Source organism: Borostomias antarcticus, assembly GCF_949987555.1.
Source record: "Borostomias antarcticus genome assembly, chromosome: 1".
Classification (NCBI taxonomy): domain Eukaryota; kingdom Metazoa; phylum Chordata; class Actinopteri; order Stomiiformes; family Stomiidae; genus Borostomias; species Borostomias antarcticus.
Genome location: NC_140234.1, coordinates 38107027 through 38132230, shown reverse-complemented (window position 1 = coordinate 38132230; position 25204 = coordinate 38107027). Strand labels below are relative to the sequence as shown.

Below are 25204 nucleotides of genomic sequence, written 5' to 3'. Positions count from 1 at the left end.
GTTACTTATGATTATATACAATGGTTCAGATCAAAACGTTGACAAAACTAGCACTTTTGAGAAAGTCTGATAATTGCTCTACCACCGTTTTGGTCATACAATGGATGTGGGTGGGCATCTTGAAAATCATTCAAAAACATGTTAAACTCTCGATTTCAAAGACAAGAAGCTCACCAATGGGGTGATTGGTTTCTGTTGGTGTTCTGACATCAATTTCGCCGCAAAGTATGAATCCTGTAGGGTTTTATTGATCACTTTATGAAATCCATTGACTTGTATTGAAGCGACCGTTGTAGATGTGAAGATCAATCCGCAGAGGGGATTCAGGAAGCGGAACTACTTACGGTAGCTATTGTTATTGTTTATGTTGCTAGGCTACCTAGTTTGCGGAGGTTTACACACGTATGTGCTGCGACTAAATAGTTATATGCTAAATACTTAAAAAAGCCTTTCCAGATGAACTAGAATCTTACTTTATGGCGAATTATGTCAGAACGCCAACTAACAACTCGGTGACTTTCTTGTCTTTGAAATTGAGAGTTTAACATGTTTTTTGAATGATTTTTCAATGACTTTCTCAAAAGTGCTAGTTTTGTCAACGTTTTGATCTGAACCATTGTATATGATCATAAGTAACCTTAAAACAGGGCTAAATATACATTTTCCCTTTACTACTCCTTTAATTACTTCTTCATACTTTGTGCTAGAAACTTCATTCAAACTTTAAAATGTTCATCGTCTTGTCTTGCAGTTTCCCGGATGTGTTCAGATTTTTGATAGTTTTTATAGTTTAGTTTTTTTTACTTTTAATAGTAATTTTTGTGCCATTGAAACTGCTGGTGGAATGTTCAGTATCATTATGTTTTTAGAGTGGTGGCTGGTTGCTTTGAAAATATTCACACATTTTGTAAACTGTTGGTACTCCTACTGTTTTGAAAGCTCACACACAGATTATACATCAAAACATTCACACAACTGTGCTGATTCGTACAATATAAGTATCTAAGCCAGTGGTTCTTAACCTGGGTTCGATCGAACCCCAGGGGTTCGGTGAGTCAGTCTCAGGGGTTCGGCGGAGGTCAAGACACACACCCGACTCATATGATTCGTGATGACACGCCCCGCTTGGCCATCATTGGCAACAGCAGAAGTCACACTGATTTGCAGTAAATATTCATTATTATGTTTTTGTTTTTGTGTGAAAATCATGTTTTGATGGTTTTGTTCTTTGAACACAGTGATGTTGATGCACGGTTCATTTTGTGCACCAGTAAAATATATACCTATGTTTTGAATTTGAAAAAATCATATTTTATTTTTCCAATTAAGAAGGGTTCGGTGAATGCGCATATGAAACTGGTGGGGTTCAGTACCTCCAACAAGGTTAAGAACCACTGATCTAAGCTGTGTGACTTGTAGTTTTCACGGTATGACAATTTGTTCGGCAACTGCGCTCCCATTTGAAACATATGGTGCCGCACTAACTTTTGAGCTGCTAATTTTGCATTTTTACCCTTTTTCTAACTTGTCTCCATGCCTACAGTATTTAAGCTATACGGACATATTATACATATAAATGTTCTGCAAGTTCTCAGGATTCCTATGGTGTCAATATATAAGCTATAACATTTATAGTTTTCGCGATAGAGCTGTCTGAAGCGGACCATGTCTAGGATCAGAGTGTCAATTGGGATTAGAGTGGTGGCAGCTGTTGCTTTTTTTGAATTTGAGTGCATGCGCAGCCTCTCTTAAAGGTACAGGCACCCTTTTATAACTAATGTGGTAGCACAGAACTCAGCAAAAGTGGAATAGAGACACGTGATCTTCACTGGTGGGGGACGGTGGGTAGCCCGGAAAGGAGTACACCGTCCCTGACTGGCTATGACCAAAAGGGGCGGAGCCTCGCCACCACGCCACAGAACCCACTTTTCAGCCCCTGAGTGGGCTAGAGACACACAGTCTTCAATGGTGGATGCATGGAAATTGCCCGGAGGTCACTGTACTGTCCCCGACTAGCCATGCCCCAAGGGGGCGGAGCCTAACCAGCACGCCACTATCCACGCCACGGGCCCCACAACTCAGCCCCTGAGTGGGCTAGAGACACATGGTCTTCACCGGTGCGGGCGGGTAGGTGGCCCGGAGAGGGGTACACTGTCCCCGACCAGCTCTGACCCGAGGGGGTGGAGTCTCGCCACCACGCCACTGTCCACTCTACGGACCCCACAATTCAGCCCCTGAGTGGTGGGTGGCTTCGCCGGTGGGTGCATGGAGATTACCCGGTCCGTAGTAGTGCTAGTAGTTACATACAGCTGCAGCAGCTAGCCCACCTCACATTTTCTCCAGGAAATGTACTTTCTAGTTATTATTATTCTCCCCAGTTTTTTGGCCCTTTATAACTTCTTCATACTTTGTGCTAGAAACTTCATTCAAACTTTAAAATGTTCATCGTCTTTAGCCGTTTCCCGGATGTATTCAGATTTTTGATATTTTTTTAATAGTTTTTTTAGAAATATAACTTTTAAAACTATTTTTTGTCCCAATGAAACTGCTGGTGGAATGTTCAGTATCATTATGTTTTTGTGGTGGCAGCTGTTGCTTTGAAAATATTCACACATTTTGTAAACTGCTGGCACTCCTACAGTTTTGAAAACTCACACACATATTATACATCAAAACATTCACACAACTGTGCTGATTCGTACAATATAAGTATCTAAGCTGTGTGACTTATAGTTTTCCCGGTATGATGATTTGTTTGGCAACTGCGCTCCTCATTGATACGTATGGTGCCGCACTAACTTTTGAGCTGTTAATTTTGCATTTTTACCCTTTTTCTAACTTGTCGCCATGCCTTCAGTGATTAAGCTATACGGACATATTATACATATAAATGTTCTGCAAGTTCTCAGGATTCCTATGGTGTCAATATATAAGCTGTAACATTTATAGTTTTTGCGATAGAGCTGTCTGAAGCGGACCATGTCTAGGATCAGAGTGTCAGTTGAGATTAGAGTGGTGGCAGCTGTTGCTTTTTTTGAATTTGTGTGCATGTGCAGCCTCTCTTAAAGGTTCAGGCACCCTTTTATAACTAATGTAGTAGCACAGAACTCAGCAAAAGTGGAATAGAGACACGTGATCTTCATTGGTGGAGGCCGGTGGGTAGCCCGGAGGAGTACACCATCCCTGACTGGATATGACCAAAAGGGGTGGAGCCTCGCCACCACGCCACTATTCATGCCACAGAACCCACTATTCAGCCCCTGAGTGGGCTAGAGACACACAGTCTTCAATGGTGGATGCATGGAAATTGCCCGGAGGTCACTGTACTGTCCCCAACTAGCTGTGTGGGTCACAGCTAGTTGGGGACAGTACAGTGACCTCTGGGCAGAGCCTAACCAGCACACCACTATCCATGCCACGGGCCCCACAACTCAGCCCCTGAGTGGACTAGAGACGCACGGTCTTCACCAGTGGAGTCAGGTAGGTGGCCCGGAGAGGGGTACACTGTCCCCGACTAGCTCTAACTTGAGGGGGCGGAGTCTCACCACCACGCCACCGACCGCACAATTCAGCCCCCGAGTGGGCTAGAGACACACGGTCTTCGCCGGTGGGTGCATGGAGATTGCCCGGTCTGTAGTAGTACTAGCAATAGCTGTTACATACAGCTGCAGCAGCTAGCCCACCTCACATTTTCTCCAGGAAATGTACTTTCTAGTTATTATTCTCCTCAGTTTTTTGCCGCTTTATAACTTCTTCATACTTTGTGCTAGAAACTTCATTCAAACTGTAAAATGTTCATGATGTTAAGCTCTTGCGCGGATGTATTCATATTTTTTTTCATATTTTTTAGTTTTTTAGTAATTTAACTTTTAATAGTAATTTTTGTGCCATTGAAACTGCTGGTGGAATGTTCAGTAGCATTATGTGTTTAGAGAGGTGGCAGCTGTTGCTTTGAAAATATTCACACATTTTGTAAACTGCTGGCACTCCTACAGTTTTGACAGCTCACACATTATATATCAAAATGTTCACACAACTGTGCTGATAAGTATCTAAGCTGTGTGACTTATAGTTTGCGCTGTATGACTATTTGTTCGGCAACTGCACTCCCCATTGAAACGTATGGCGCTGCACTCTAGCTTTTGTGCTGCCAATTCTGAATTCATACCCATTTCATGACTTGTCACTATGGCTATAGTTTTTAAGCTACACAGACATATTCTACATTAAAATGTTCAGCATGTTCCCATGATTCCTACGGTGTCAATATCTAAGCTGTAACATTTATACTTTTTGAGAGAGAGCTGTCTGAAGCCAGCATGCATTCCCATTGAAGTGAATGAGAGATGTTCAGAGTGTCAGTTGGGATTTGAATTTTGGGACACAAGCTGGCTCTCTTAAAAGGTACAGGCACACTTTTATGACTACAGTGGTAGCATCACACCACAGACCACACAACTTCCCTGAGTGTGGTAGATACACAGTCTTCACTGATGAAGGCATTTGGGTGGCCCAGATCCAAGGGGGCGGAGTCTCCCCACCACGCCACTATCCACGCCACGGGCCCCACAACTCAGCCCGAGTGGGCTAGAGACACATGGTCTTCACCGGTCGGGGAAGGTGGGTGGCCCAGATAGGGGTACACTGTCCATGACCGGCTCTGACCTGAGGGGGCGGAGTTTCACCACCATGCCACTGTCCACGCCACGGAACCCACAACTCAGCCCCTGAGTGGGCTAGAGACGCACGGTCTTTGCCGGTGGGTTCATGTAGATTGCCTGGTCTGTAGTAGTTCTAGCAGCAGCTGTTACATAAAGCTGCAGCAGCTAGCCCACCTCACATTTTCTCCAGGAAATGTACTTTCTAGTTTAAATATCACACCCCTACATATTCTGGCCTCACCCCTGTAGTTTACAGCTTGGAAAATACGGCCAAAACGAGGTTTCTCTGACTCTCGTCCAATAACAACTCTTCACTTTCCATGGAAAGATTCTGAAAAACCATCTTGCATTTTACAATTGTACTTAAAGGGGTAGTTCACACAATCAGACAGTGTGTGAGCTGGGCAGCTTCCTTATTGTGTAGCCTATCCAAAACCATTGTATATAGCTGTCAATTCAAGGATTTATAATAATAATAATAATTAAAGCTGCTTCGCAGCGATGAGGCGGGGCCAGGCAATTTCCGACAAGTTTAGGAGCAATAAGCGAGCGAATAGGAGGACATCAAGAAAGTTGACATTCCAATGTTAATTTTGTACATTCGTATCGTATCGTAAAACATTTGTAAAACATTTTGATGCATTGTAAGCTCGATTTTGATAATTCAACAATCTGGTCAATGAGTTTGTGAATTACAGTCTGAACATCCAGTGGAGCAAGTTGTGTGGTGTTAATTGATTGAAAAATGTGGGATGAGATATGTTTATTCATTTTTACAGGTTTTGTTTGCTTTTCTTCATAATTGAACATTAACTTCAGCAGCTGTGTACTCAGTCAGTTGCCAATCAATCGATTTAGTCATTGTAATCCTCGGCGGGGGCTGGGTAGGGTTGCCAACAGTGATGTCTCCGGAGCTTGCGTTGGATTGTGGGTAATGTAGTTTTCTCTGTATGTAGTGTTGGTTTCAGAGGACAGAATTAAACATATTTTAAAAAATTCAATTTTTGAGATAAAATTCTGAAATAAATCACACTACATCTTCGATATGTGGTCAATGTTGTCACGTTTTATGAGGATGATCAGACATTGATTTGGCGAGAATTAATAGGAACTGTATACAGAACTGTTTACAGTAAAACCTTTTGATGTGCTGTGGGCTCAATTTTTCATATTTCAATAATCTGTGAGGATCGTTTGGTAAGGACAGTCTGAAGATACAGTATATCAATTTTGGTGTCAATTGAACAAAAAATGTGGGAGGAGATAGGTTTGATAGGTTTTACAGTTTATGAAAAAATCAGAGTGATGGACTTCAAAATTCCTGCAAGGTCAGAGTGTATGAAAGTTCTGTCTCACTTGGGACTACATTCACGTGGTGGTTTTACAGTGATGGCACCTATGGCTGATTTGTTATGAGTTTTTAAAGTTTTAAACTTTAGACTGTTGCTGTAGCGCCACCTTCAGCTTTATTGACCTACAATGCAGGTTGAGGACTTTGGGTATAGTACTGGAGCTATGTGCAAATTTTGGTGATTTTTTGTCCACAGGAAGTTAGACTTCAGTGGAAGATGGAGAATAATAATAATAAGTAAAACATTTTGATGCATTGTAAGATCAATTTTGATAATTCAATAATCTGGTCAATGAGTTTGTGAATGACAGTTTGAAGATCCAGTGTAGCAACTTTAGTGTTAATTGATTGAAAAATGTGGGTTACAGGTTTTGTTAGCTTTTTTTTCATAATTGAACATTAACTTCAGCAGCTGTGTACTCAGTCAGTTGCCAATCAATCGATTTAGTCATTGTAATCCTCGGCGGGGGTGGGGTAGGGTTGCCAACAGCGATGTCTCAGATTCGTGGAGCTTGCGTTGGATTGTGGGTAACGTAGTTTTCTCTGTATGAAGTGTTGGTTTCAGAGGACAGAATTAAACATATTTTAAAAAATTCAATTTTTGAGATAAAATTCTGAAAAAAATTATACTACATCTTGGATATGTGGCCAATGTTGTCACTTTTTATGAGGATGATCAGACATTGATTTGGCGAGAATTAATAGGAACTGTATACAGAACTGTTAACAGAAACACCTTTTGAAGTGCTGTGGGCTCTATTTTTCATATTTCAAAAATCTGTGAGAATCCTTTGGTAAGGACAGTCTCAAGATACAGTATATCAATTTTGGTGTCAATTGAACAAAAAATGTGGGAGGAGATAGGTTTGATAGGTTTTACAGTTTATGAAGAAATCAGAGTGATGGACTTCAAAATTCCTGCAAGGTCAAAGCATATGAAAGTTTTGTCTCACTTGGGACTACATTCACGTGGTGGTTTTACAGTGATAGCACCTATGGCTGATTTGTTATGTTTTTTTTTTAAGTTTTAAACTTTAGACTGTTGCTGTAGCGCCACCTTCAGGTTTATTGACCTACAATGCAGGTTGAGGACTTTGGATATAGTACTGGAGCTATGTGCAAATTTTGGTGATTTTTTGTCCATGGGAAGTTAGACTTCAGTGGAAGATGGAGAATAATAATAATAATAATAATAATAATAATATAGGCAAATACAATAGGGTTCCGGCAGCTACGCTGCCTGGCCCCTAATAATAATAATAATACATTATTTTACCTTCCATAGAGAAAAATGTCAATAAATTACATGGTAACAACATCTCAAATTAGAGTTAACACCTGTGTGAATGTAAAATATCATATTTCAACCAGGCCTATAGCAACTGGTGCAGGTCAGGTTCATAGCCTTCCTCGCTTGCACATCTTCTCACTTCGGCTGAACGATGGGACGCACATATGTCTTCTACAGACCAGGGCATTACGGATACGACTGTTAAAGCTCTTATTTAAATAAGTGACTGAAGCCTACCCATTGCTTTTCATTTGTTAATTTTGATTGATAATAATTATGTCACCAGTACATTGATTGATTGGTGTAACATTAATTTCGCAAGACTTGTAAGGCTGCATAATCTAAGTAGGCTCAAAATGAAAGTGAAATTACTCCGGGGATTTACCCTGTTACTTAGAAATAAATACCCATTTATATTAGGGATGTATGACATATAGAAGAGGTCTTTACAAAATACTATTTTGCCATAAGGGGTAGGCTACATATTTTGCACTTAGATGCCAGTCAGAATCAGTCTCATGAATTCTCAAACTTGCTACACGGTCTGAGACTTGACGTGTTTTTTGATTGCAGTCTCCGCTCACGTCCAAATTGATAAACGTCAAACTTGGCGTGGAAATGAGGGCCATAGTGACTATGACATCACGCAAGACGCTAAAACTCCAACTGTCCCCTAAAGCTCTAACCTAACCTTAAACCACATCTCCAAATCTGAGTTACTGCCTGAATTTGGTTGACAAAAAGAGGAACGCTGCGATCCAGATACTGACATGGAGAAGTTCTTGCCAACTTGCTTTCCCTAATGTGACGCATTAACACTTCCCCATGACACACGTGAGTCACCTCCTTTCTCTTACTCCATGTACTTTCGTCCCTGACCCCTAGTCATGCCTCCTCTTCCTCCACCCCACCGCGCCCTCCCTGTCTGACCCCTAGTCATGCCTCCTCTTCCTCCACCCCACCGTGCCCTCCCTGTCTGACCCCTAGTCATGCCTCCTCTTCCTCCACCCAAACGCGCCCTCCCTGTCTGACCCCTAGTCATGCCTCCTCTTCCTCCACCCCACCGTGCCCTCCCTGTCTGACCCCTAGTCATGCCTCCTCTTCCTCCACCCCACCACGCCCTTCCTGCAGGGTGAAATATGTTACAACCACCCCCAACACAGGCACACAGCTCTCCATTTACTAGAAGTACAATACAAAACTGTCCCCTAAAGCTCTAACCTAACCTTAAACCACATCTCCAAATCTGAGTTACTGCCTGAATTTGGTTGACAAAAAGAGGAACGCTGCGATCCAGATACTGACATGGAGAAGTTCTTGCCAACTTGCTTTCCTGAATGTGACGCATTAACACTTCCCCATGAGACACGTGAGTCACCTCCTTTCTCTTACTCCATGTACTTTCGTCCCTGACCCCTAGTCATGCCTCCTCTTCCTCCACCCCACCTCGCCCTCCCTGTCTGACCCCTAGTCATGCCTCCTCTTCCTCCACCCCACCGTGCCCTCCCTGTCTGACCCCTAGTCATGCCTCCTCTTCCTCCACCCAAACGCGCCCTGCCTGTCTGACCCCTAGTCATGCCTCCTCTTCCTCCACCCCACCGTGCCCTCCCTGTCTGACCCCTAGTCATGCCTCCTCTTCCTCCACCCCACCACGCCCTTCCTGCAGGGTGAAATATGTTACAACAACCCCCAACACAGGCACACAGCTCTCCATTTACTAGAAGTACAATACATGGAACACAGCAATAAATTCTTTTTTGGAAATAAGCAATAAAGACTTGATGAGTATTAACGTATTCTATCTATCTACTGTATCTAGTCTGTTAACCCCCCCTCCCCCTACACACACAGACACACACACAGACACACACACACGCACACACACACACACACATATACACACACACACACACACACACACACACACGCGTCATGTGAAAGAGACCTCGCTGCCTGCAGCACAGTAGCGCCCCTCGTCAGGTCATGTGAGGAGCTCATGGTGTCGGTCTGAGCAGCGAGGTCTCAACATGTGTATTATAGGACGCAGGGGTTGAGACGTATGAGGCCGGCTCTGTTCACATTCCCTCCATTATCGCCAGCGTATCAATGGTGAAAAACCGCAGTCGCGACCGAGAGCGTTCGCTACAGAAGAGAGAGAGAGCTGAGAGAGGGAAAGAGCCAGAAAGAGAGGGAGAGAGGGAGGGAGAGAGAGAGAGACATTCACACAGGGGGAAAGAAGAGAGCGTGAAGCCTTGAGAGAAATAACAGAAGTGAAAGTGAGGGAGAGGGAGTCAGGCAGGCAGAAAGGGGAGGGAGGGAAAGAAGGAGTGAGTCACACATGGCAGAGGGGAGGACAGTGAGGTGGGATAACTGATGGCAGTATTGATTTCCAATGCTCTTTTATGGCCCTTTTATGTCATTTTAGCACTTGTGGCAACACTTGCTTTAGTGCCACATCAATACTGCACACTGGCAGAGAGGGAGAGACTGGTGTGCGTGCATGTGTGTGTGTGTGTGAGTGTAAGAGAGAGGTAGAATATCAAGTGCAAGAGGGGCGTGTCATTGAGAGAGGGAGAGTGTGTGAGAGAGAGAAAGAGAGAGATTGTGTGTGTGTGTGTGTGTGTGTGTGTGTGTGTGTGTGTGTGTGTGTGTGTGTGTGTGTGTGTGTGTGTGTGTGTGAGACTGACCGGTCACATGAGCAGGCCACCAGCAGACTGAGCAGGTTGTAGATGATGAAGGTGAAGATGACGGCGGTGATGGTGCCTCTGGGGATGGAGTAGCTGGGACTCTTCAGGTCACCTGGGGGACACCGCACAACACTGGAGTTACACACACACACACGCACACACTCTCATACACACACACATGCATGCACGCAGGCACACACACACACACACACGCATGCATGCATGCAGGCACACACACACATGCATGCAGGCACGCAGGCACACACACACGCACACACCAGGCGCGCACCCAGACCGGGGGGGCGGAGCCTATCCGCATCATCTGAGTGACGGTCCGCTGTCCGCTAACCTGGGTTTGCGACTCACACACCTCCCTAATCAATATCCTCCCACTCCCCAACTTCACACACCTCCCTAATCAATATCCTCCCACTCCCCAACTTCACACACCTCCCTAATCAATATCCTCCCACTCCCCAACTTCACACACCTCCCTAATCAATATCCTCCCACTCCCCAACTTCACACACCTCCATAATCAATATCCTCCCACTCCCCAACTTCACAATCCCTAATCAATATCCTCCCACTCCCCAACTTCACACACCTCCCTAATCAATATCCTCCCACTCCCCAACTTCACACACCTCCCTAATCAATATCCTCCTACTCCCCAACTTCACACACCTCCCTAATCAATATCATCCCACTCCCCAACTTCACACACCTCCCTAATCAATATCCTCCCACTCCCCAACTTCACACACCTCCCTAATCAATATCCTCCCACTCCCCAACTTCACACGCCTCCCTAATCAATATCCTCCCACTCCCCAACTTCACACACCTCCCTAATCAATATCCTCCCACTCCCCAACTTCACACACCCCACAACAGAAACACACACACACACATTACAATACCCATACATCCCTTTACCATCCATCATCTGCCACCTTTTAACCCCCAGAGCAGCGGCCAGACAGGAGGTTCTAGAGCAGGGGCCTCAAACTCAAACTGGCTTGGGGCCACTGCTGGTATCGTCAACTCATAGGAGGGCCACGTCAACTTCAACTACTACTAACTATAAGAAAGTGCAATATTTCGGAAAATGTCATTTTTCATTTCCATAACTAGACTCACAACTCAGTCACTAAATGTTGCAAGACTATTCCATAACTAACATTTTCATCATACAAATTCAAACCGGTTTCCATTCATTTTAATATATTTTAACAGTTAGTGCTGCAAATATTTTTTCCTTACTTTTATTTGATCTTGAATAGCTTACATTTGTACTTTATTCTGTTTTAGCTGCAAGATGCATCACTACTGTAAGCCTGCCCTAGACCTGTAGCTAGCTACTTGCATTTATTAAAGTTCAAGTTTGTTTCCATTTCTTACCAGACACTTGAATACATGTGTAGGCTACTACTCTATTTCTGGCTAGACACTTATCTTGAAAGACTGAGACGTCAGCCCTTGACATTATATTCCTTCAGAACGGCGACTTTGTTCTTGCATATCAGGCAGGTAGCATTTCCATTGAACTCTACAAAAAATACTGCAATGTCCATCTTTCTTGAAACTGTCTGTGTTCCTAACGTTAGTTAACCATGAAAACAGCCTCTCGGTGGCGAGCTGCATTCCGTTCATAGTTGCATGCGGATTGATTGCACCTGTGACTGCATCGTTCACCTCGCGCGCTGCGCACAATAACAGAATTTCGCCCCACGTTTGAGCGACTTGAATTTTGCATTGTAGGCCTGCCTGCCGGCGCCGTTTACAAGAAATTATTTTGCGGGCCGGATTACATTATATTTCTGACATCATGTCGCGGGCCGGATGGAGGGGTGTGGCGGGCCGCAGATGGCCCGCGGGCCGCGAGTTTGAGACCCCTGTTCTAGAGGATCACACACAGCACACTCACCTGACATGTTGGAGCCGGCCATGATGCCCGTGCAACCGTTAAACATGACAGCGAACACGGTGGCAAAGCTCATCATGGTTCCCGTAGTGTAGTCCACTGTGTAGTCAGCTACGGGGGAGAGAGAGGGACAAAACATCCGAAAGTCATATTATTTTCTGCAATATAGTGCATTTACAGGGCCTCAACAAGGAAATCAAATTAGTTGCCAAATATAAATGTCCTTCATAGGACAACAGACTTTACAATTTTAGCCAGGAAAAGAGCTTTCCACCGGCAATCTGAATATGCGTGTGTGCGTGTGTGTGTGTGTATATATGTGTATGTGTGTGTGTGTATGTGCGTGTGTGTGTATGTGTGTGTGTATGTGTGTATGTGCGTGTGTGTGTGTGTGTGTGTGCGTGCGTGAGGTTATAGTGATAAGTAGGGTTAGCATGTGGCTGATTCCACAGTGTAGTATAAAACCCTGGAAGCCTTGCAGCGCTGCGTTACCTGGAGACCCAGAACACCAGGGGAGATTAACGTGAGCCACTGTAATTACAGCTCAATAATCAATGACCCTTTCTCACTGGCCGGAGTACAGGAAACGCTGGTAACCATCCAGCCCGCCCGCAGAGTGGTCTCGTGAGAGGTGTGTGCATGTGTCACTGCTAACCGTCTCAGGAGTTCTGCTACCCTGAGATAAACTCAGGCGCAAATTGCATTATGGCTTTGGTACACGAATGCCTCAGGCATTAGGCAAAGAATCACAGGCAATGCCTTTCCGAAGGACACAAACACATATAGGATCCCCCCTCCCCCCCCCCGCTCACCTCCCAGGTTGCCCAGCAGTGTGTCCAGTTTGAAGCCTGTGAAGTTGGCGATGATCGGCGGCGCGGGTCCAGAGCCGTTGGTGAATGGCGGCGCCGGGCCGGGCAGGGTGATTCCGCGGGGCCGCACGGCAAAGAAGCTGATGAAGATGGTGCCCAGCACCAGCATGACCACCAGGAAGATGAGGAAGGTGGCCTTGGCGTAGATGTGGGCGCCCACCAGGCACACCAGCAGGCACAGGAGCAGGATGCCGGTGGCGTAGAGCAGGGACCACCAGTAGCCAGCGGGCAGCACCTGCTGAGGCCCTGCTGGGATGGCACTGCCCTCTGCGCCCGGCGGAGGGGGAGGAGGGATGGAGTTTGGGAGAGGTAGAGGGCGAAGGGTGAACAGGGTGTAAAAGAGGGTGAGGTAGGCCGGAGAAGGTGGTCAAAGTTAAAACACTGACACGCATACAAAAACAAATCTATTTTGACATATATCATAGAGTAGTACTGGGAATGGCTGAACTGAAGAGAGCAATGAAACTCAAACCACTCCTATCCACTGAATAAAAAACTAAAGTGTCTTAACACAAGAGTTCTGGGAACCTTCTGGGACACCAAAGGTGGCAACGATGGCCTCCACCAGCCCCAGCACAAAGAGGGCGCTGCCACACACGTTGGCCAAGAAGAACATGATGCCAATACTGCCCCCGAACTCTGGCCCCAACGCTCGGCTGATCATGTCTGGGTGAGGGTAGGGTTAAGGTTGGGATACACAGGAACTGTTTTGTGTGTGTGTGTGTATGTATGTGGGGGGGGGGGGGGTTGTCTCAAAGAGGGCATTGTATTAGTCAGCACGTGTGTGTGTGTGCGTGTGTGTGTGTGTGTGTGTGTGTGTGTGAGAGAATGGATGGCATGTTCTTCATTTATCCTGTTATACACAGTTGACCTCGGTTTTGGATGATCAAGATGGCAAGAGGAAAATATATAAGTGACTTTGAAAGAGGGTTCAGGGTTCTCGTGATGTGGTCTAATGCTGAGTTTGTTTATAGTCGGAGGTGGCAGGTGGCAAATCCCTCATCTCTGACCTGCAGTACGTGCATTTGATCGAGCTACGAAGCCGGAGATCGGAGCTGGCTAGTTAGCCAGCAAGCCAGTCAATCACACTAATTGTTTGCAACAACCGTTTGATCAGTGTCAAACTAAGAAGCCAACAGTTACTGTAGTGAGACATCTGTACAAACTTTCTTTTTAGTGGTGGGGAACTGCCCACTGACATCAGGACAGCAGAGTTAACACCCATCTTTCGCCGCAGGCTCAAAACACATCTCTTCATGAAGTACTACCAGGATCCTCCCTCTTAAGCACATATTGTATTTTAGATTGCTATTCTTGCACTTTGCCTTCAGCTCTAGATTATGCTTAGTCAGTTGTTTTAGAAAGGAGATGCACTTGTGAGTTCTTGCAAGTAGTAGTACACTGACCTTTCCTACGTTAGATGCAATTATTGTAAGTCACCTTGGATAAAAGTTTCAGCTAAATGACTAATATAATGTAATGTTGTAGAATCTATGCCAAGGTGCATTGAAGCTGTGCAGGTGGCTCATGGTGGCCCAACACCTTACTAAGACACTTTCTGTTGTTTTTTTCTTTCATTTGTGTCCCTTGTGAGGATACAGTAGGCTCCGCCAGCGTCCAGGGCTCCGTTGGTTGAGATGGCGCAGACAGAGAGCACAGTCATGCTGATGATGAAGTAGGCCACCAGGAACATGGCTATGGCCTGATACAGGCCACACTGACCCACCACAAAACCTGAGGGCAGAATATACACACACATTTTAACACACACACAAAAACCTAAGACCAGACTGTTGGCTCAGTAGTTTCAAAGGGGAACTTCGGATTTGGTGGTGACTAATAATAAATCTGAAGTATAGGAAGTTGCCAACATTTACAGGAACAGTAGACCAAGTAGCCCACATGGACGTAGAGTTTGGCTTCATCATTGGCTAGGGACTATCAAACAAACACTCACAACCAGGGTTTCAGTTGGGATATAGGAGGTGGGGGAACCCCAAGAACCGATCGAGTATCAATTATTGTGCAGTGGGAAAGAAAACACAAATCACACCCAGGTGGTGAAGTAAGGGTTATGATAGGGATGCACGATATATCGGCAATCATATCGGTATCAGCCGATGTCATTTTTTAATATATCGGTATCGGTCCGATGTGCAAAACAGGGCCGATGTGGACAGCCGATAATTATTTCTGTCTAGCTGCTGTTGTGAGTGTTGTTTTTGAGAGGAAATAATGTGGTAAATCTATAATTTATCGGCTTAACCAAATGTTTTGGAAATAGAGACAGTGTTTCCATGTGTTTTTCAGTATGTATAACATTTGATTATCATAGAAACTTGTTCTTATACAGAACATATCGACATCGGTAAATATCGGTTATCGGCCATGACAGCAATATTAATATCTGTTATCGCCCAAAATTTTCATATTGGTGCATCCCTAGTTTATGAGCAATCTTTACTGCCCTATGCTGGAGTGTATTGGCTTCTTTTGACTGCTCTAAATCTCATGCTACGAACGGACACATGTCAGGTTGCCCATAGAACATGCGCAACACACTGTATGATTACACTGGATATTTGTGATACACTGTAAAAGTTACGTTCAGTTTCATTTGTAGTAAACCATGTATCTCTGTTCATACACTGGAAATGTGGTAACAGACATGTTTGAGCAATTACCAAGGAAATGTAATCCTTTCAATTCTCCACTAGATGGAGGTAGAGGGGTGATGGGCAGGAAGGGTTTTATGTAAAGAAGAGGCAGTATATTCCACTGGGGAGAAGTGAGAGAGAACAGTAGACAGGCTCATGTAATTCATTTAAGTCTACACCAGGGGGAGCCAGAGATAGTACTATGTTGGGGAAGTGCTGTGTCTGCAATATCCCAGGTATTTTTAGACCAAAACAAGTGTAATAGTGGAAAATTCCAAGTGATTTTATAGACAATTTGCATAAAAAACAGTATCAATAGGTCCAGACTAGTATAAACTGCAACTAGTGATGTTGCAGCATATTAGATAACACTGTCTATCACAGTACCACTGATCAATCTGGACAGGAATATGTTTATTACATATTTTGTAATTGGATAAAATAATAAAATAGGCAGGGTTTAAGCAAACTCATTTTGTATAAAACATCATGTCAAGTGAGCTCTGTTTTTGCCTGTTGAACACCAATAAATCATTTTGCATCAAACTCCGGTTTCAAACTCTGTCTTTTCAACGAATGGTTAAAACTTAGAAAACTGAGGATTTCAATATAGTGGGCAGCAAACTGGTACGAACTTGGAAAATAATCTTGAGTTTGAGGCTCAATTACAAGAATTTGAGACACCAGTATTTTTGAAATATCTGATGCAATTAGTTAAGTCAGATTGCCATTTTGATTTTTTTTTTTTTTTTTTTTTTTTTTTTTTTTTTAAAGCTTCATCGCCATCACATCCAGTTACATATTAAATGCTATAAGGATCCATCACCAACTATCTTTATTGACAATATGTCTTTTCAAAAATAGTGTTGTTAGGGGTAACATATCTTCCACATGGCAACCATCATCTCACATTGAGCTTGGTAGAACAATTAGTCAACATTCAGAACACATTAACCCATGCTTTAAAAAACAGTCATGGTCCCCAGTTGGAGGAAATGTGTGAGAAATAAGTTGTGTGCCAAACTATTACAGTGATTTTGGAGGTGTGTGTGTGTGTGTGTGTGTGTGTGTGTGTGTGTGTGTGTGTGTGTGTGTGTGTGTATGTGTGTTGGTGTTAGTGTGTGCCCCTTGTCTGGGGCAGTTCAGCTATTAGTGTATGGCTGCACTTACAGCAGATGACCTCTCACGAGACAGGAGGGCAGGAGAGATGGAGTAGAGTTAACAACAACACGCAAGGCAAGACAAACAGGCTGAACACTAACAGGCAGCTTACTGTGAAGACCCTTTCAAAGCACATCGGGGCTGATAAAGAAAACATTGATGAGAAATTGTTGTGGTGTTTTTTGTTTTGGTATCCATATGATATAGTTAGACAGAGCGGGATTCCAATTCTCACCATCACCAGATATCTGACCTCGAGTCCAGCATCATGTGAACGAGATTAATGGCTCGAGACCGGAGTTATGACACGGGAAAAAGGAGCCCTTTCTTTCAATGTAAGAACCTCTTTACTGGGACACACGTGTACACTACTACTACTGCTTACTTCACTCTTTCACCATACTGAACATTGTTCATGCACGATGATGTTCACGTGTAGGTTTAATCATGAGGTAGGCTACCAGGCTTAGGGCGACTTGCCAAGTCAAGGGACTTGAGAAAAAACATTTTTCTTTCACATGGATATCTCTGAGAAACCACATAAGGGTGTGTCGACGACGGTACTGTAGCCTATAGTTAATAAGACTAAAACATGCTGTCAGGTGACGGCATTTCAGGTAGCTGGGTGACATCAGCCTCACTAAAATAATACATTCGATAATACATCTGATTCTAATTCTTACAGATAGGCCTATATTTACTGTAAGAATTAGAATGAGTTCTATTATTTTAGTAAGGGTGATCATAATCTTAATCTATTGTATTAGGTCGTGGTGTGTGAGGTGAGCTAGTTCCTTGCACAATGAGCACTCTTTAGAATATAGTTTCGGTTTAGGGTTCAACATGTTTCACGTAATAGTTAACCATAACCCTACTTGATATGAGAGTTGGTCATGAGAGTGATCGTACATTGTTTAATTAACAATACCTTATGCTAATACTCACCAATTCGAAGGAAGACCACCACACTGAACATAGACAGTAAGGTCGGGATCACCACTCCGAAGAAGGTGGAGAGTTTGGGGGCCTGATTGTGGCGCGCCGATTTGCGCCTGGAGACCGACGGGGACTGCTCCACCGCCTCCCCGCCGGTCGGACCGGGCTGGTGTTCCCCCGACTCATTGACACTCGTGGAGAGGCGATAGTGTAGGAGTGGGGTCCGCTCGGTCATTGCGAGACAGCTCATAAACTAGCGGTGTAAACTTCAATACGAGCTGCCAAAATGGGCTGGGCGGCTCTGGCAGCTAAAAGATTCAAAACTTTAACTCCCAAAACATTAAAGCATAGATCAATGCGCTTGACTGTAATAAAGCTCTCTCAATCATGTGGAGAAACGATTTGACATATTGTCACGAGGCAGAGGTATTTTGAATGATCTCCAATAAATACAGAGCTTGGTTTAGTCCTACCTCAGTTGCACGTTAATGCGAAAAAATCTTCTTCAAGAAAAGCGAACGCAAACATAGTAACCTATACCTCGGTGTCACCTAAAAGTAGGCTACATATTTCCATTAACACTAGTCACATTTAAAGTTTCCCTTCGCGTTGTCATCGTCGGCTATTTGGCTAGTTGTTCGGCAGCTACCCTGTACCAACCTGCGGACTGGAGTGCATCATGTGACTCTAGACTTTCGGTCCCGTTGCTGCATCCGATCATATGATCTTGCTGGCTGGTCCAATCAGCTCCAGCTATTTTCCGAGTAGTCAGACTGCGAGCCTACTGAGGTTAACCGTCTGCCAGTTGTCTTTTGTCATTTGACTGGAGAAAAATAACACATAATTATCTGAATTATCTGACAGCAACAACAAAATCTCACTGACAAGAGATCGTGATAGCCTACAGAGTTTCATTTGCAACCGAGGGGTATTGATCTACATTACAGCAGATGCTTTTTTTCTTCTATTTAGGGCATTTCTGCTTTTTTTTGTGCGTGGCGACACGCACCATAGATAGCAAATGTCCGGTTGTCACTCCCTCCCTCCCTTCATGTTGTTGACCTGCAGTTCTATGTTGCTACCACAAGAGGCAGTGGTCCCAGAACACCATAACAAAAATACTTTGACACCACTTACTATCCTGATTCCCCGTGGTGTAGTGGATAAAGTGCGCCAACTGCGTCCCGATCTTCTCGGCCGATTCCAATGTTCTGGTTCCAATGTTGCCGCGCCCTCATTGGCTGTCCCAATGTTGGCCGCAGAGCGCCATTGGCTGTTCTAATGGTTCCAATGTTTGCTCGGCCAATCGGCGCGTCTGGTCCCGCCTTTAAGTGAGCTCCTCGCGCTGCATTCGAACGGCGAAAGCAAAGACGACGAGATGGGACACCGGGGACGGATTTACAGTCGGGAGACGGACGGAGACACATTTTGAGAGACACGACGTCGTTGGCGTGGAAAAGTAAGTCTCAATTAATTATTTTTTGGTGAAATAGTAGGCCACAGTAGCCTAACCTACAGCGACCGCACTGTCGATCGTTATTTTGCCGCATGTTGACTTACAGTATTAGCTACAGTGAGGCATACAGTGAGGCTCGGTGGCCGATAATGCTGGCGACGTTACAACGCCAAAAGTCGGCGATGAGCTAAGAAAGGCATCAATGAATTATTTTTGGTGAAAGGGTATGCTACAGTAATCTACAGTAGGCTACAGTAATCTACAGTGAGCGCACGGTCGATCCAACTCTAGTTGGCTGTAACGCTACAGTAAGCTAATCTACAGCAGTGTTTGGGACTCTGGGACTCGTTCCTAGTTCAGTCAGAATAAAACGTGAAGCTTTTTAAAATAAAATAAGAAATCATTTTTACTTTCTTTCATACAGTTACTTCATAGCTATGGCTAGTTGGTGAAAGTGCTGGTGTCTTGGTTTAGTTTCTGGTACACTCTGTAAGAGAGGGAGTTGTGGAGAGGGTGTGGGTGTGTCTGGGGTGAGGGGGTGGTAGACCTGTTTTGTGCCAAGGTTAAGGACTACTGGGACTGTGTATTCGTCAGCAGAGGGTGTGTGGGGGAGGGGAAGGGGCTAGAGTCCTGTGAGAGCCCTGTTTTCTGTAAAGGTGTGTCTGGGGGGGAGGGGGTGGTAGAGCCCTGTTTTCTGTAAAGGTGTGTCTGGGGGGGAGTGGGTGGTAGAGCCCTGTTTTCTGTAAAGGTGTGTCTGGGGGGGAGGGGGTGGTAGAGCCCTGTTTTCTGTAAAGGTGTGTCTGGGGGGGAGGGGGTGGTAGAGCCCTGTTTTCTGTGAAGGTGTGTCTGGGGGGAGGGGGTGGTAGAGGTGTGTCTGGGGGGGAGGGGGTGGTAGAGCCCTGTTTTCTGTAGAGACAGTAAAAGAAAAATCAACCGTATGCCTAGCTGTTGTATATTAACTCTCTGTCTTTTTCCTTTTTTGTAAAGAATGGATTTCAATCCAACGTTTCGACGGCAGCGTAACGGGGATCTGACCTTGAGGCCCTCTGAAGCTGCCGTCACCATAGGCAAGCTGCCCCGCTCGTCTGCTTTCAAGGTCCTGACTGCCAAGGAGGTCAGACAGAAGGCCATTGAGAGGGTAGTTACAAAAGGTACCAGGGGCGATCCTTGAAGTGGCTGCTCTCCAATGACACTGGCTACCTTGTCATGATCTTGTCATTCCACCGTCGGGAGAGAGAGCGCGACCAAAGCCCCACTCCTCAGATGGACAACAAGGACCTTCTGGACAGCTACGCCTCTCTCTTCCCCGAGGTGGATGCCTTGGTGGTCAGGCAGCGACTGCAGCGTGAGCAGGGGGCCAGTGCTGGGCCCATATCTGCAGACCTGGAGGAGCAGCAGGTTGTGGGCTTTGGGCGCTACAAGGGGTCCCTCTTTGGGGACTTATACAGGGACAGGAACAAGGAAGTCATGAGGTAAAGTCAGCTCTGTTCAATCCTCAGAATATCATGTGTGGATTGAATATGATCCTGAATGTTTGCATGCTGTTTGTCACATATTGTAATGTCCCTTGTATCTATACAGCTACTTGGCGTGGCTTAGGGGGACGGATGTGACGCCTGGGTCACAGGTAGCAGCACTGAAGACCTTTGTCCTCCGTATGGATGAGCAGCTGAGCCGTACTCCAGGTAATTATGATTGATATTATTATAAAATTATTCATAATGTACGTAGCTTTTTGTAAATGCTATATTTGAATGACATGCAGCCCTTTCTATTGTAACAGCTGATGGTCGCTCTGAGGTCCCCACTACCACTCCCACCAGCTCCCAGCCCTCTGCCAGCGCTACCCAGCCACGCACTACCTCCCAGCCCTCTGCCAGCGCTACCCAGCCACGCACTACCTCCCAGCCCTCTGCCAGCGCTACCCAGCCACGCACTACCTCCCAGCCCTCTGCCAGCGCTACCCAGCCACGCACTACCTCCCAGTCCTCTGCCAGCGCTACCCAGCCACGCACTACCTCCCAGACCAGCGCTACCCAGCCACGCACTACCTCCCAGCCCTCTGCCAGCGCTACCCAGCCACGCACTACCTCCCAGCCCTCTGCCAGCGCTACCCAGCCACGCACTACCTCCCAGGCCAGCACTACCCAGCCACGCACTACCTCCCGGGCCAGCGCTACCCAGCCACGCACTACCTCCCGGGCCAGCGCTACCCAGCCACCAGTGCCAGTCTCCTCCCTGCGTGGCCTGTTGGTTGGGAAAGGTTGCAGTGTACAGAACATTCAAAGGGCTGTGAAAAGGACACTTACCCCCGCTGCAATCCAACCATGTAAGCATACATTTGATTCAGATTTTAAATGTATGAGTTTTAAAATTATCTACATTGTAGGTGTGTGTATTTGTGTGTGTATGTGTGTGTTAAAGTGTCCCATAATCTTTTGCAGCTCTCCCACCTGTGGTGGCCAGGTCTGTGAGACGGCGGGTTTCACCCCCTACCATCCAGCCTTGTAAGAATACATTTGATTCAGATTTTACTGTGTAGGCCCAGCTCGGTCTTTGGGTCCAGTCCGGGAGTCGAGTCGTAGGGGCAGTGAGGCACACGCTTCGAGGACGCGGACTCCACCCCTTGCCGGAGAGGCCGGCTCCGCCCGGCAGCAGCAGCAATCACCTGCCAACTCGTTGCAGCTGTTGCCTGTTAGCGGAGCCACTACAAGAGGACGCTGGAACCACCGCTCGGGGCTCAGACGTTTCTAGCCCTCATAGGGTCCAGCGTCCTCGCGCCTCTCCGGCCCCCGCGTCCTCCCGGCCTCCGCGCCGCGTTTCCCATTCGCTTCCTGCCCTCGACTCTCCCCTCCCGGACTCCGCTCCCCGCACGCCTCCTGGACCTCCCTCGCTCCGCGGGACTGCCGCCGCTCCGCCTCCTCTCACCACCAGAGACCGCAAGAGTTCCCGGACCCTTCCCTCCACCTCTCGTAGGGCCTCGCAGCAGATTCACAAACACATTCCGGCTGATACCCATACCACACACACCGCACCCACGCACCCCTCTTTGTTTCCCCATCTCATGTACATACCACACACACGCATCCATACATACCCCCCATTGGTTTGCACCTCCCCCATTTTGTTGTGGCACCAGTTCTCCCCATTTTATTATTTATTAAACGGCCAAGTGCCAACCACTCCCCTCTGTCTGCCTGTTCTGTCCGGGGGTCTCACTACACGGGTCCAGGGTCCGCGTTCCGGCCCCTGACATTTACATTTGTGAGTTTTAAAATGATCTACATTGTAGATGTGTTTTTGACCACAAATACAGTAGTTTGGAGGAATGTGTGTGTGTGTGTGTGTGTGTGTGTCCTCTCCTCACCTCTCTGTCTCTTTGCAGCAACTCAGTCAGGTCCAACTACATTAGTGGCAGTTGAGATCACTGATGAAGAGCTGATGGAGGAGTGCTCATTCTGGTCTGATCTCCCAGATGTAGTCGGTATGTCAATGTGTATATTTGTCTTTATCGCTCTAAAGAGTATCATGAATATATGAATAGAGGTTTTGTTTACTCCTCTTTCTGTCATTGCAAACAGGTTATTCTGTAAGTGACATGGTAAGTGGAATCATGTGGTAGTTGTACGTTGTAGTTGTAGAAATGTCACTGCTTTACTCCTGCTCTGCATGGTAGTGTATGGTGTTCTCTCTCCATCACTGGTATAATCACTAGCTATAGCTCATATTGTCTTCTCATCTAGCCAATCATATTAACACTCTGAGAAACACTCATCTTTGTGTGGCTTCCACTATTTGCTTTGCTATTTGGCTGCAATCATTTCAATTCAACTCTTTGCACACTGCATTATAGTAATAACTTAATGCAATTTATTACCAAATTAAAGTATTGTGTTAAAGTTAAACTCTTGTGCAATATTATGGTAGATTAACCTTTGTTTTATTAACTGTGTAGCTCCAGCTCCAGCTCCAACAACCTTGTTGTTGGCTGACAGGCCTGTTGCTCAGCCAGAGGTCATCACTGAGCCAGAGGTAATCAATCATTCTTATTGTTATTATTATCATTATTATTATTATTAATAACAATAATAATTAGTAATAACCTAATGTCTTTCACAGGTTGTTCCTCCAACCGCCACCACCCTGCCAGCTCCTCCATCCCTAGCCTTGGACAGACTGAGAATCAGGCCACAGCCTCCGCCTGTCACTCACAAAGAGGTAATCAAACATGCACGCACGCACGCACGCACACACACACACACACACAAACGCACGCACACACACACACACACACACACACACACACACACAGAGAGAGCTGAACCTAATGTGTTCTCTCTTTCACAGGTTCTTCTGCCTGATGGGTGGATTAAAACCCTCCCTAAAGAGCAGCACCAGTGGGTGAGCAAGGCGCTCTTCAAAGCCGATGCCAGTGGGAAAGCGGTCATCAAGAGCGACCTGACCCTCTGGTATCACCCCCCTCCGCTGCCCAACATCTTCCACCAACCTCCAGCTTCTCCAGATGGGTTCTTCCTCCGCCCGCTCTGCCTGTGGATGCCGTACCGCTTGTGGGCCTACAAGTTTGTGTGCACCCAGCCAGACTGCAAGAACCACGCCCTGAAGTCCTGCAGTCGGCCGTGCAAGGAGCATGCGCTCACAAGCTGTGGCCTTTATAAAGTTGTGCGCAAGGTCCTGGACATGGAAGGGTGGTACTTCCTGGCTACGGAGTACCTGGAGTGCCGCCGCTGTACCAAGAAGTACACTTCCAGTGAGTGGACACACAGCTTTTCACTTATGTACTATGCAAAATAGATTATTTAAAAAAGCCCTGCTGATTCAAGTTATCCTATAACTAATGATTGTCTTATCTGCCCATCTCTCCATCAGTCTGGCCTGTGACATAAAGGTGGTGAAGCTGATGAGGGAGAGGACTCTGGGGAACAGCACCACCAGGCTGTACAACCAGATCAGGGAGCAGTACAGCGAGCGCTGGATGGCCCAGACCATCCTCTACCTCAGCACCTGCAAGGAGTTTGCTGTCCCGGGTGCTGCGGTGAGAACCGTCCTGCCTCCGATTCCCATGATCCCTGTGCCCTCACCCCGTTGGCTGCTGACCGTCCGCGCTGCTGATTTGGTGCCCAGGATGGAGGAGATGAAGGCCCGGATCACCTCCGTGTATGGGTCCATCTTGAAGATGGACTCCACAAAGAAGGTAACAATGAATGGCAGAATGAAAACATGAATTGTATCCCTGTGAAATATAGATATATTAATGTCATCCCTATGTTATACATCTGTTTGTTGTTAGGTGACCAAGAAGCTGGCGGGCAAGCTCCAGGGGAGGGCAGCCTGGGCCACCAACGTGGCCAACGAGCTGGGGCAGGTGCTCATAACGGTCCTGACAGAGGCGGAGGGAGTGGAACTGCTCGACATGACAGCAGGCCTGCAGCAGCGCTACCAGGACGCGGGGGTCCCACCTCCCGTGCTGCTGTATGTGGACCGGGACTGCTGCTCTGCCCATGGCCCGGGCAAAGCGGCAGCCATGTTCAGCCAGTGGGACAAGCTTGCGGTCCGGCTGGACATCTGGCACTTCACCTGCCGGCTGGCTGGGGGAGTGACCACGGACTGCCATCCTCTCTACGGCTTGTTTCTGAGCCGCATGTCAGGCTGCATATTCGAGTGGTGCAGAGAGGATGTAGACCTGCTGATGGCGGCCAAGCGCGCGCTACTGGAGGCTTCCTCCCTGGGACCCATCAGCGACGCCCAGGTGGCCAACAGCATCTCCAAGAAGGAGCTGGCCAGGCACTGTCACCGCCGCACTCGTGGGGTGCAGGAGACCGAGCGGCGTCTGAAGGAGCTGTTCAGGGACTTCTGGAGCTCCACCGACACCCTGGGCGTTCCGTTCCTGGACCACCGGAAGATTGAGGTCATCTGGGACAGCCAGCGGCGTCACCTGGAGTGCATCCAGGATCCCCCCGGCGTGCAGATGTACACCCAGACAGGCAGGGAGAAGAAGGGAGGGCTCCTCCTGCCTGTGTTCCGCTGCTCCCGGGGGTCGTCGTCACTGGAGTCCTTTCACCTCCACCTGAACCGGTTCATTCCAGGTATATACTCAGACATTTAAACAGATGTTGTTAAGCTCATGTTCACTTAACCAGTGGCTGGACGTTGGGTGAGAGTTTATTACTACAAAAAAATATTGTTTCAT

At 46.4% G+C, this 25204-nt stretch overlaps 1 protein-coding gene and 1 long non-coding RNA gene across 2 annotated transcripts in view; one reads left to right on the top strand and one right to left on the bottom strand.

Moving 5' to 3' along the window:
* LOC311310540 (solute carrier family 12 member 9) overlaps positions 1–18097 on the bottom strand; it is an 84147-nt gene extending 66050 nt beyond the window's left edge. Inside the window, exons 1-6 of the mRNA XM_084440049.1 lie at positions 17550–18097; positions 14386–14520; positions 13315–13452; positions 12730–13053; positions 11921–12028; positions 9991–10102 (exon numbers count right to left, since the gene is read on the bottom strand). Of these exons, the coding sequence (XP_084296175.1) occupies positions 9991–10102; positions 11921–12028; positions 12730–13053; positions 13315–13452; positions 14386–14520; positions 17550–17790 (1058 nt within the window). The 5' untranslated portion in view covers positions 17791–18097. The remainder of the gene's footprint in view (positions 1–9990; positions 10103–11920; positions 12029–12729; positions 13054–13314; positions 13453–14385; positions 14521–17549) is intronic.
* A 4284-nt stretch (positions 18098–22381) lies between these two features.
* On the top strand, positions 22382–23491 carry LOC311313567. Its single transcript, XR_014630620.1, has 5 exons — positions 22382–22480; positions 22578–22597; positions 22964–23028; positions 23116–23214; positions 23344–23491. It is a non-coding gene; the product is annotated as an uncharacterized lncRNA (long non-coding RNA).
* Positions 23492–25204: the final 1713 nt, after the last annotated feature.